This window comes from Dioscorea cayenensis, chromosome 24 (assembly GCF_009730915.1).
Source record: "Dioscorea cayenensis subsp. rotundata cultivar TDr96_F1 chromosome 24, TDr96_F1_v2_PseudoChromosome.rev07_lg8_w22 25.fasta, whole genome shotgun sequence".
Lineage (NCBI taxonomy): Eukaryota > Viridiplantae > Streptophyta > Magnoliopsida > Dioscoreales > Dioscoreaceae > Dioscorea > Dioscorea cayenensis.
In genome coordinates this window covers 715705-728898 of record NC_052494.1, presented here as the reverse complement: position 1 = coordinate 728898, position 13194 = coordinate 715705, and the positions used below count along the sequence as shown (strand labels likewise).

General features: G+C 31.8%; 2 protein-coding genes across 4 annotated transcripts; both read left to right on the top strand.

Moving 5' to 3' along the window:
• The first annotated feature begins 45 nt into the window (after positions 1–45).
• On the top strand, positions 46–965 carry LOC120252853 (zinc finger SWIM domain-containing protein 7). Of its 3 annotated transcripts, none has more exons than XM_039261047.1 (5): positions 46–177; positions 304–319; positions 389–494; positions 577–684; positions 757–965. In XM_039261047.1, exons 1-5 carry the CDS (start codon positions 108–110, stop codon positions 856–858), a joined length of 402 nt encoding a protein of 133 aa, XP_039116981.1. In that variant the 5' UTR covers positions 46–107; the 3' UTR covers positions 859–965. The 3 variants fall into 3 exon arrangements, with proteins under 3 accessions (XP_039116981.1, XP_039116982.1, XP_039116980.1); XM_039261048.1 differs by having other exon boundaries at positions 298–319; positions 389–458; XM_039261046.1 differs by having other exon boundaries at positions 298–319.
• Positions 966–8516: 7551 nt separating this feature from the next.
• On the top strand, positions 8517–13093 carry LOC120252857 (mannose-1-phosphate guanyltransferase alpha-like). Its single transcript, XM_039261053.1, has 15 exons — positions 8517–8781; positions 8852–8949; positions 9020–9120; positions 9201–9279; positions 9416–9476; positions 9810–9856; positions 9950–10042; positions 10169–10259; positions 10567–10615; positions 10706–10822; positions 10903–11050; positions 12317–12409; positions 12488–12556; positions 12638–12680; positions 12783–13093. The coding sequence occupies exons 1-15, from the start codon at positions 8532–8534 to the stop codon at positions 12881–12883; spliced, it is 1440 nt and encodes a 479-aa protein (XP_039116987.1). The 5' UTR covers positions 8517–8531; the 3' UTR covers positions 12884–13093.
• Positions 13094–13194: the final 101 nt, after the last annotated feature.

The following is a 13194-nucleotide window of genomic DNA, read 5'->3' as shown; positions in this document are numbered from 1 at the left end:
AAATTTTCAATTTTCTGAAATTTTTTTATAACAAAGTTCCAAAGTTCGAACACCCCCCGCGAAAAACCATCTTCACAGCAGCACTCTCAGCTCCGCAGAGCTCATCAATGGCGTCCACCTCCGCCACCGCCGCCGTAGCATCCACCCTCTGGAACCAAATCAACTCCTCTCGCTCAGGTTCTTTCTCTCTCCCTCTCTCTCTCTCTCTTCCTCTCTCTCTCTCGCTGTTGCATTCATTAGAGCAACATTCTGACCTTATCTTGTCTTTGAATCCTTGATGGGAACGATGAACTCCAGTTTCAGACGATCAGCTATCTATGTGAGCTTTTTCACTATCCCTCTTCTCTCATCCTCAATAAAGCTCCGATTTTTATTGAAAATTCTCTAGCTTGCATTTCCTATATGGGAAGAACTTGGAGCGAGCCACCAGGATTGTAGATCAGGGCGGTGTTCGTAAGGTTTCAGGCTTCCCCAGTGGCCGCTTTCTCTTTCTGGTTCTCTTTATCCTCTGCCCTAACCCTAATTCCCCAATCTTGTGATCAATTTCTCTATCTATCATTTGCTTTTTCTTGTTAGGTTGTTGGGGAATCAAAGCGGAAAGAAGAGTATATCTGCTTTCCCGAGCACCACTGCACTTGCTATTCCTTCTTCTATGACATTGTCAACCGCAGTGAACAGCTCTGTGTATGTCCTCTCATTTTGCTCCCAGTTTGGCATTTCATTGAGTTACTTGATTGGATTGTGTTCTTTGTGTAGTGTAAACATCAAATAGCTGCTCGGTTGGCAGAGGCGGTCGGTGCCCATGATGAAGTGTCAGTTTCGGATGAGCATTTGGCTTTAATGCTTTCCAAGCTCTGATGATTCAGGTGCGAAGCATCGGAATTGGTTGTGTGGGTATTGTGTTTGTTATATTTCTTCAAAGTTTTTTATGACTACTTGATGAAATACACTTGTTTGTTTGCTTGTGTAGTTGTGTTCTTCTTTGCATTTGGCTTTAATGCTTTCCAAGCTTTGTTGATTCAGGTGCGAAGCATCAGAATTGGTTGTGTGGGTATTGTGTTTGTTACAGTTCTTCATAGTTTTTGATGACTACTTGTTGAAATACACCTGTTTGTTTGCTTGTGTTCTTCTTTTCATTGGGGATTAATGCTTTCCAAGCCTTAATGATTCAGGTGCGAAGCATCGGAATTTGTTGTGTGGTATTGTGTTTGTTACAGTTCTTCATAGTTTTTTATGACTATTTGTTGAAATACACTTGTTTGTTTGCTTGTGGACGTCTTTTTATTTGGTTATTCAAATTTTATGCATTCTAGTTTGCTGTAAATCCTGAATATCTATCAATGAAAGTGAGCAACATGAGTCTTTGTGTTTGATAAACAATTAAGTGTTGAAGTTGAAGGTTACATTTGAGAATTGAGAGGCAAATCCATTTTTTCATTGAAATTTGGTCATTAGAATGGAAGTTTTAAAGTGTATATAATGTTTTGTTATACAAGCCTGAATTGTGAATCCTTGGTGGCTTCCATTAACGTTGGTTTGATCCTCTGTGTTTGCTATCATGTTGCTGATTTAAATGATAGATGCCTTAATTAAGTGATGCATAATATTAGCTGCTTAGATTTATGGATGTTTTTATTGTTCTGCTAAATCATTTAATTTTTTGTAAACATATTAAAATAAGGTATAGTCATGTGTTATTGAACTAGCTGAAAGGGAACAATACGAGTCTTTGCATTTCAAATGTTTGATAAACCATTAAGTGTTGAATGCTGAAGGCTACATTTGACAAAAGAGAGGCAGATTCATTTTTTTTATTGAAATTAGGTCATTAGAATGGAAGTTTCAAAATGTATATAACGTTTTTTTATCCAAGACTGGATTGTGAATCATTGGCAGCTTCCATTAACATTGGTTCGATCATTTGCTATCATGTTGCCCATATATAACACGATAGGATGCCTTAATTTAGTGATGCATAATATGTACTGCTTAGATTTATACACTTTGGTGTTGTGCTAAATCAGTTCATCTTTTCAAATATGTTAAAACAAGGTATGGTCATGTGCTATCAAACTTGCTTAAATAGTGGTGAACAAGCGTCAGTGGTTAGTATATCATTTTAAAGTGTTTAGTGAAAACTTTACGAAATGATTTTTCAGAGCTCAGTTTATCCAATCTTTAATCTTTGACAAGGTAACATGGGATGGAAAGATAAGGATTTATGTAACCGACAGCTTGTTGTTGTTGTTGTTGTTGTTGAATTTACAGAAATTGGATGATAAATTGATCTGTGTTGACTGTTGAGTTGATTCCCAGTCTAACAGTTATTATATATATATATATGTTAATAAATCATTGTAAATCATCTTTCTCTGTTTTTCTCACCAATCCAATCATTTATTTCCACAAGTTCATATAATGTTGTATGAAAATTTGAGCTGATTCTTCATTGCTTTATATTTAACTTGACGAACTTGTTCTGGTGTTTTGAATCATGTTTCAGATGTCTAGATGCTCCATTTTCAGTGTTTTTTTTTTTCTGCCTTATTTTTGTTCTCTAATTTGAAACATACTGCAAATGAAGCTCTTTCATTGAGGATTTTAATCAAAGAGAAAGAAGCTTAAATGACTAAATTTACACACATATGTTGAGAAATACTCTTCCAAGTTTTGCAAGTATGTAATTTCATATAATTAGTTTGTGTGTTGATATTCAGGACTTTGGTGAAGTTGAGAAGAAATTGGTATTATTTTGGATGTATTTCTGTTTATTAAAAGGAGTCTTTTGTCTGGCCTTATTCTTTTTAACAAAATGAATATTTTATTTTTTTTTAAAAAAATTATTTATTTATTTATTTATTTATTTATTTATTTATTTATTATTATTATTATTTTAAGGAGTGCATTTCTTTATGTTCAGACATGGATTGTAAAAAATGGAAAATATGGAAGGTAAATTAATAAGTTGATATATATATATATATATGTTGTACATGAATTTAAATGCACATGTATGTTACAACCAGGTGTATATATCCAAAGAAATTACTTTTGTATCTAAATAGTGTTGAACTTAACCCTAATTTAACCTGATGTGTTTGGGGCATAAGCATTTAACTTTGTGTGTGTTTTAGAACATTTTAGTCAAGTGTTTATATAAATATATAGTGATTTTTTAATTTTATAAAATAAACAACTACGAAGAGAATATATTTTTTTTTTAAATAAGAACGTCAAAAAAATTTATTTTATGAAAAAAAATATATCCAAATTAGATTTATTATTATTATTATTATTATTATTGTTAATAATAATTGTGCGCTAGCTTTGAATCCTCAACCATAAGTTGGAAGGGATTAAAATCTTTGACTTTAATTTAAGACTAAAATGAAACATCATCATCATCATTATTATTATTATTATTATTATTATTATTATTATTATTATTATTATAGGACTGATTATTTATTTATTATCAAATAACAACATATTAATTCAGTATCATACTTTACAATAAGTATTTTTCAAATAATTCACAATACTTGGTCTTAAGTTCCAAATATTTCTTTATATATTTTCCAAGACCTTGATGAAGTCAATCAAAATTCCAAATAAATCTCATGTCCATAAATTGGTCGTAACCATGTTAACATGATTATAATATATTTTTGACTAGTTGAATTGACAAAATCATAATGAAAACATTATTATTTCATAAAGAAATTAATATCATAACGTTTAACATGAATAAGCATGGATAATTTGAAACCAAATTTATTTATGTTAGCTATATCTCATGCCACAATTCCAAATTTGTTCATGTTATTATTATATTGGGTTAAAGTTTGCCAACTCAACTCAAAATAAGCGGATGTGGTTTTTGCTAAAATCATATTCTATACAGAACCGCTTAATATAATTTTTTTTAATCGAGATTATACCCTACATAAAAATACCATAAAAATTCAAATTTGTTTACGTTATCATTATGTCTTGTTAAAATTTGTCACCTCAACCTAAAATAAGTCAGTGTATTTTCACTTATATCATATTCTTTATGGAACCACTTAACATAATTTTTTCCAATTGATATAAGTAAAAACACCACAATATTAAATTTGTTTACATTATCATTATATTGAATTAAAATTTGTCAGCTCAATCCAAAATAGGTAAGGGCATTTCTCATAAATACCATATTCTATACAGAACCGCTTAACGCAAGTTTTACGGATCAATATTATATAGTATGCAAAAACACAACAAATCTAAATTTGCTTATGTTATCACCATGTCTCGTTAAAATTTGCCCGTTTAACAGAATATATGTTAGCGTATTTTTCACTAATATCATATTTTATACAAAATTGCTTAGCACAATTTTTCCTAATTAATATCATACTCTACACAAAAACACTACAAATCCAAATTTGCTTACATTATCTTCATGTCGTGTTAAAATTTGCCAACTCAACCCAAAATAGGTCAATCCATTTGTCAAAATTTGCTTACGTTATCACCATGTCATGTTAAAATTTGCCAGCTCAACCCTAAGTAGATTCGTACATTCTTCACCAATATCATATTATATACAAAACTGCTTAGCACAATTTTTGCTAATCATTATCATATCCTATGCAAAAACACCAAAAATCCAAATTTGCATATGTTATCCTCATATCGTGTTGAAATTACCAGCTCACCCCAAAATAAGTCGATGTATTTTTCACCAACATTAGATTCTATATAAAACCACTCAATGTATTCCCTAATTGATATTATACCCTACACAAAACAACTTAACCTATTTTCACTGTCACAGTTCATTCTTTATATGTTTTTGGTCTTTAACTAACTGGTTTTTCAGAAACTATTAATTTTAAATTAGTCTAAAAAAAGACACTGAGAGTAGATTTCTCCTAATGAATATCTTTTTATATATAAAAATATTAGTCTGAAAAAATATATTGGGAGTAGATTTCTCCTAATGAATATTTTTTGATATATAAAAATATTAGTCTGAAAAAATTTGCCTATGTTATCATCATGCTGTGTTAAAATTTGCCAACTTCGCCCAAAATAAGTCGGTGCATTTTTCCGAATTTGATTATGTTATTATCATATGGTATTAAAATTTGCCAGCTCAATCCAAAATAGATCTGTGCATTTTTCACCAATATCATATTCTATACAATACCGCTCACTGTATTCCCTGAGTGATATTATACCCTACATGAAACAACTAATCTTATTTTCACTGTCATAGCTCATTTTATATATATATATATTGGTTTTCACCCACTAAGTTTTTATAAACTACGAATTTTAAATTAGTTGAAAAAAGATATTAAAAGTAGATTTCTCTTGACAAATATTTTTTTATATAAAAATATTAGTATGAAAAACCTTCCTATATTACCATGTAATGTTAAATTTTGCCTGCTCCACCTTAAGTAGGTTGGTGCATTTTTCCAAATTTGGTTACATTATTATCATGTTGTGTTAAAATTTATCAACTCAATCCAAAATAGGTCGGTGTATTTTTCACTAATATCATATTCTATACAAAATTGCTGACTGTATTAATTGATATTATACTCTACATAAAACAACTAAACTTATTTCCACTGCTACATCTCATTCTATATATTTTTTGATCTTTGGCCTGTTGGTTTTCCTATAGACTATGAATTTTAAGTCAGTCTTAAAAAGATATTGAGATTAGATTTTCCTGACGAATATTTTTTTATTTGTTAATACACTAGTCTGAAAAAATTTGCTTACATTATCATTATGTTATGTTAAAATTTACCCGCCCAACCCAAAATAGGTCAAAATAGGTCGGTGCATTTCTCAATTAGGGTGCTGCATATAAGCCGAGAATTAGTTGAGCAGCGCGCACATCATCACTCAGTCTTTTCAATTTTTCAACAAAATTATGATTTATTTATTTTTTTATATATAATAAAACACTCACCTTATTTCAAATTTTCAATTCTTTGAAAATTTAAAATATCACGGTGGTGAACAAGTTTCAGTGGTTTGTGTATCACTTTAAAGTGTTTAGCATAAACTTTACGAAATGATTTTCTAAGCTTGATTTATCCAATCTTTAATCTTTGAGAAGGTAACATGGAAGAAGAAAGAAGGATACATGTAACTTACTCAAAATAATTGAAACTAACAGCCTCTTGTTGTTGTTGTTGAATTTACATAAATTGGTTGATAAATTGATCTGTGTTGAGTTGATTCCCAGTCTAACAGTTTATTATATATATTTTAATAAATCATTGCAAATCATCTCTCTTTTTTTTTTTCTCACCAATCCAACCATTTATTTCCACAAGTTCATATATTGTTTGTATGAAAATTTGAGCCTATTCTTCATTGCTTTAAATTTAACTTGTCAAACTTGTTCTGGTGTTGAATCATGTTTCAGATGTCTAGATGCTCCATTTTCTGATTTTTTTTTTTCCTGCCTTATTTTTGTTCTCTAATTTGAAACAAACTGCAAATGAAGCTCTTTCATTGAGGATTTTAATCAAAGAGAAAGAAGCTTAAATGACTGAATTTACACACATATGTTGAGAAATACTCTTCCAAGTTTGGCAAGCATATGATTTCATATAATAAGTGCAATGCTTATCAAACTTGTGTGTTAATATTCAGGACTTTTGTGGAGTTGAGAAGAAATTGGTATTATTTTGGATGTATTTTGGTTTATTAAAATGAGTCCTTTGTCTGTTCTTATTATTTTTACCAAAATGAATCTTTTTTTTTTTCAAAGTTATTTATTTATTTATATATTTTTTTTTAAGGAGAGCATTTCTTCACGTTCATACATTGATTAATTATAAAAAATGGAAAATATGGAAGGTAAATAAGTTGCTATATTTATATATGTATATGTATATACATGTAGTACATGAATTTAAATGCACATGTAAGTTTAGAACCAGGTGTATAAATCCAAACAAATTACTTTTGTATCTAAATAGTGTTGAACTTAACTCTAATTTAACTTGATATGTTTGGGAAATAAGCATTTAATTTTGTGTGTTTTAGAGCATTTTAGTCAAGTGTTCTATTCATTATATATTTTTTATGATAAATGTGATGGAATTTAAATCTTTGACTTTAATTTAGGTCTAAAATAAAGCATTTTTCACTAATATCATATTTCTATACAAAACCACTTTAACATATTTTTCCTAATTGATATACCCAAAAACACCATAAATATAAATTTACTTATGTTATTATTAAGTTGTGTTAAAATTTGTAGACTCTATCCAAAACAGGTTAGTTCACTTTTTAGTTATACCATATTTTATACAGAACTGTTGAACACAATTTTTCCTAATCAGTATTATACCCATAAGCAAAAACACCACAAATCCAAATTTGCATACATTATCATCATGTCATGTTAAAATTTGCCACCTCAACCTAAAATAGGACTGTGCAATTTTCACCAATATCATATTTTATACAAAACCGCTTAGCGCAACTGTTATTAATCAATACTCTTCGCGAAAACACCACAAATCCAAATTTGCATACATTATCATCATGTCATGTTGAAATTTGCCACCTCAACCTAAAATAGGACGGTGCAATTTTCACCAATATCATATTTTATACAAAATCACTTAGCGCAATTGTTATTAATCAATACTCTTCGCGAAAACACCACAAATCTAAATTTGCTTACGTTATCTTCATCTTGCATTAAAATTTGCCAGTTCAACCCAAAAATAAGTCACTGCCATTTATCAAAATTTGCTTTGCTAGCTCAACCCAAAATATGTCAGTATATTCAAATTTGCTTACGCTATTATCATGTGGTGTTAAAATCTGCCAGTTCAATCCCAAAATAGGTCAACGCATTTTCCCAAATTTGCTAACGTTATCATCATGTAATTTTGAAAATCTACTAACTCAATCCAAAATAAAACGGTACAGTTTTCACCAATATTATATTCTATACAAAACGGTTCACTCTATCCCTTAATTGATATTATACCCTAAACAAACAAACTAAAACTTATTTTTCACTACCATAACTCATTATATATATATATATATATATTAGTATCCAACCCAATTTTTTTAAAAAAAATTTTAAATTTTAAATTAGTCTGAAAAAAATAATGAGAGCTCTATGAAAAAATAAATCCCTCTCAGACAAATATCTTCTTATATATAAAAAAGCTAAAACTCAAGTTCATTTATTTAAAGTGGTTTAAATCTTTATCATTTCAACCAACACTAAAATTCAGATATATTTTCACATATATATATATAACCCTTGAGCAAAACAATCAGGCACTCTCAAACCCTAGTTTTCAAAACCAACTCTATAAATATTATAATAATAATAATAATAATAATAATAATAATAATAATAATACATGTGGAACAAAAACCATGCCACGCTGGCATCAGGACTATGGGTCCCACACAAAATTTGGTACTCACAAGTCACAACTTCATCATCTTTTTCTCTCTTTCTTTTCTTTCTCTCAGTCATGGCGGGTCTTGATCCTCCTCCAAGCTCTCTCTCTCTCTCTCTCTCCTCTCCTCCCCAAGCCCTAGAAATCCATCCCTTTGAATCCCCATCCTCGTCTTCATCTTCTATATTCACCTTTCATCCTTCTCATCTGATCTTTTCTCACCTAGAATTCACCCAATTCTCAGTCATTCCTTGTAGTTTTAAGGCAATGGGAAGCTCGGAAGAAAGGGTGGTGGCTGTGATCATGGTTGGTGGACCGACCAAAGGTATTCCTGATCGAAAAGCCATTGATTTGTTTCGTAAAGCTTGAATTTTTCGGTGATTTTTGCCATGTAGGTACTAGGTTTCGGCCACTGTCGCTTAATGTTCCGAAACCGTTGTTCCCTCTTGCTGGCCAGCCTATGGTCAATCACCCCATCTCTGCTTGCCGACGAGTAATCTATCCCACCTTCTCTTTGGGTTTTGAACTTGTTTTGGTTGAATTATAGGGTTTTGTTTTTGCAGATCCCGAATTTGGCGCAGGTTTATCTGATTGGGTTTTATGAGGAGAGGGAGTTCGCTCTTTATGTCTCTGCCATCTCTAATGAGCTTCGAGTTCCTGTTCGGTTTGTGTTTGGTTTTGTTTGGGGTTGTTTGATGCGGAGGATGATTGAATTATGATAAAAATTGATTCTTTGTTGATTAGATACTTGAGGGAGGACAAGCCGCGTGGTTCTGCTGGTGGGTTTTATAGTTTCAGGAATTATATCATGGAAGATAGCCCGGTTTGATTTTTCTCTTTCCCTTTTTTGTGTTTCCTTTGGCTGTTGATTTTTGCTATTGAGATCTTTAAATTTATGGTGAATTATGATAATGAGAACTGGGAGTTGCTGATTTTTTCTCATCTTTTTGGTTTGACAGTCTCATATATTCTTGCTGAACTGTGATGTTTGCTGTAGCTTCCCATTGCCGGAAATGCTTGGTGAGATAACTTGTCGACGTTTAATCAATGGCTAGTGTTGTTGAATACAAGCACCAATTCATGTTTTTATAGAATAGAGTTTAGATTTCATCTCCGTTTGGTCAATGCCCTTCTCGTTGGTTTATATTTTATAGAAATTCTATTTAAATGAAATCACATCATAGAGATTGGTGGAATAGTAATAAATAATTTGAGTTCTATATAATCCCTCAAAACATATGAAATGTGGTTCAATAGTATAATTTTACCTACAGTCATGTAAGTGCAGTGAACTCTTCTTGCCATGTTGTATCTTTGGTGTGATTGATATCCTTGATTACTCTTCATTTGTAGATGCACATAAAAGCTATGGTGGGATGGGAACCATCTTAGTAATCAAGGTAGAGAAGCAGAGACCATGTAAAGCTAATCTCTTCGATGATGGTGTTGCCATAAGTCCGTAATGTGATGATTTTATTCCCGTCCTCATTTAGGTATCTGCTGAATCAGCCCATCAGTTTGGCGAGCTAGTTGCTGATCCTGACACAAAGGAGCTGTTACATTACGCAGAGAAACCTGAAACTTTTGTATGTGACTTTCAATTTATTGTGTCTCATTTCTGTTTACATCTTTAAATATGCTTTGTTATTTTTTTTTGTACTTAACAAAATTGTATAGTCTTTTCTTTATAGTGACTTTCACATTGTTTGCAGGTTAGCGATCTTATAAACTGTGGCGTCTATGTATTTACTCCAAATATTTTTGCTGCCATTGAGGAAGCCATCGTGGAACGTAGAGGCAAAGGTATTAAAGTTTAATCAACCGTTCCTTTTTAATTATATTAAATTTCAACTTAATTCTTTGTCAGGCATTTGTTGAGACTGCTGATTGCCATTTTGCCGCCATGTTCCTCTTGTTAGTACATTGCTATTTGAAAGCTTATCTTTTACAAATATGTTCTTCCTGTGAAACTGATTGCAATATAGAACACTTAGTTGGATTATGTTACAAAGTTTGTTGGTCCCTTCCTTTAGCTTGAAATAAGTAATTGGTGATTTATAAACATTTGTTAGGACCAAGCATTGTATTAATGTTTTTCTGCTACTTTCAGCTGAATTGCGTCGGATAACCAGCTTTGAAGCTCTCCAATCAGCGACAAAGTAAGACTATTGACCTATCCGCATTCTCTTCATACCACACTTTATTTCATAATTGCATGTGTCAACCCGATTATCGTCATTGTTCGGCAGGGCAATTCCTGCAGATTACGTAAGGTTGGATCAGGATATCTTGTCTCCGTTTGCCGGGAAGAAGGAATTCTATACATATGAGACATTGGACTTCTGGGAACAGATTAAGACACCGGGGTAGATATTAACCTCTATCTTTTTGTCTTGTTCGTCCAATCATTGGCTGTCCGATTAAATTTTTTCGCATTGTCTCACAGGATGTCCTTAAAATGTTCTGCCTTGTATCTCCATCAATTTCGGTATACCTCTCCCCAATTGCTTGCCAATGCGAATGACGCCAAGGGAGCTACAATCATTGGGGATGTCTATATCCATCCGTCAGCAAAAGTACACCCTACTGCCAAGGTAAAATGTTAAGATAATGTTTCATTAATACATTTCACTGTGAAGCAAGCAAAAGTACACCCTATTGCTAAGGTAAAATGTTAAGATAATGTTTCATTAATACATTTCACTGTGAAGCAAGCAAAAGTACACCCTACTGCCAAGGTAAAATGTTAAGATAATATTTCATTAATACATTTCACTGTGAAGCAAGCAAAAGTACACCCTACTGCCAAGGTAAAATCTTAAGATAATGTTTCATTAATACATTTCACTGTAAAGCAAGCAAAAGTACATCCTACTGTCAAGGTAAATGTTAAGATAATGTTTCATTAATACATTTCACTGTGAAGCAAAGCAAAAAGTACACCCTACTGCCATGGTAAAATCTTAAGATAATGTTTCATTAATACATTTCACTGTAAAGCAAGTAAAAGTACACCCTATTGCCAAGGTAAAATCTTAAGATAATGTTTCATTAATACATTTCACTGTAAAGCAAGCAAAAGTACACCCTACTGTCAAGGTAAAATGTTAAGATAGTATTTCATTAATACATTTCATTGTGCTTACTTTATTATTTAGAACGTATACTCAAGTCAGAGCTGTGCTTAACCTAACCTGTACTTGTTAGTGATGTTCATTGCCCTCAAATGGTTTGAAACGAGAAAGTGGAGGTATCCCTTTTCTCAAAAAGGGAAAGGGATTTTATTTCTAGTAGTTTTAGTATTTATTTGTTAAAAAAAGAAGAGTAGGGTTGGAGAATTTGGGTGTTAGGTGAAATTTTATAAGTTCAAAAAAAATTTTAGAAGTGGGGGAGGTGTGTTTTTATAAGGTGGCTCACTTCGCCGTTTCAATAAAAAATTTCTGAAGCTAATTTAGTTTAAAATTCATTATAGTTTGAAATGGGGGAAGTATCATTTTTCCTACTTCAGGATCAGAAGCGGGGGAAGTCGTACCATTTTCATCCACTTTGCCCAAAATAAATGTCCCCTAAAACTTTTAGAGAACTTATACAATAGTGTTTAACTAGTATTTATAATAGTGCATATTGTCATGTAGAGAATACTGTAGAAGTTCGAGCTTACGGCCGAATGATGTATTTACCAAATGCTGAGCAGAAAGAATTATTTCACTATCCTGTTTAAAAGCTGTAAATGTTCAGATTTTGGAAAGACAAATCCTTATATTGGTCTACTCCATATCTTAAGTAAATATGCTGCGGCATATAATAATGTTGGTGGATGTTATTTTATCAATTGTTATACCAACGGCTTTATGTAACAGGTTGGCCCAAATGTCTCTATCTCTGCAAATGCTCGGATAGGAGCTGGAGTGAGGCTTATTAGTTGCATTATCTTAGACGATGTTGAAGTACTGGTGAGCGGACAAACATCAAATAAGTTGTTTGACAGTTTATATCCGAACTCTCTGCTAACAATTCCGTCTTTTTGACAGGAAAATGCCGTTGTCATCCATTCTATAGTTGGCTGGAAATCGTCTATCGGAAAATGGTCTCGTGTTCAGGCAAGCAACTTTGTCATTCTGTTTGTTCTTGTCTATGGAATTCGAAACTTAACCTCGATCTCCTTACAACTCTGTCGACAGGGTGAAGGTGATTGCAATGCAAAACTCGGGATTACTATTCTCGGTATATATACACACACATCACATATCGAACTTTTCAATTTGCTTAAATGATTAATGTTTATAATTCATCTCATCTCTAAACATTGTTCATCGGATTTTTCAGGAGAATCAGTTGCTGTCGAAGATGAGGTTGTTGTGATCAATAGCATCGTTCTGCCGAATAAAACCCTCAGTGTTAGTGTACAGGAGGAAATCATCTTATAATTCGTCGTCGGTTTTTCTCAAATAAGGCCTCTTGCCATGGTTTGCTGCTCAAAATTTTCAGTATGTAACAGCAGCATATATGTTCTGGTTGTTATATTTTACATGCTTTTTTAACTTGTTTTGATGGAATTTTGGATGAAACAGGACATGATTTCAACCATTGTATTATTTTCCAAACATGTTATCCTTGTTTTGATGAAACCTTTTGTATGTCTCTCTCTTGAATTAATGAAATTTGTTTATTTAATTTATTAATTTTAATTATAATCATAATTTTTATTTTTATTTTTTTGAAAAAAAAATAGATAAAC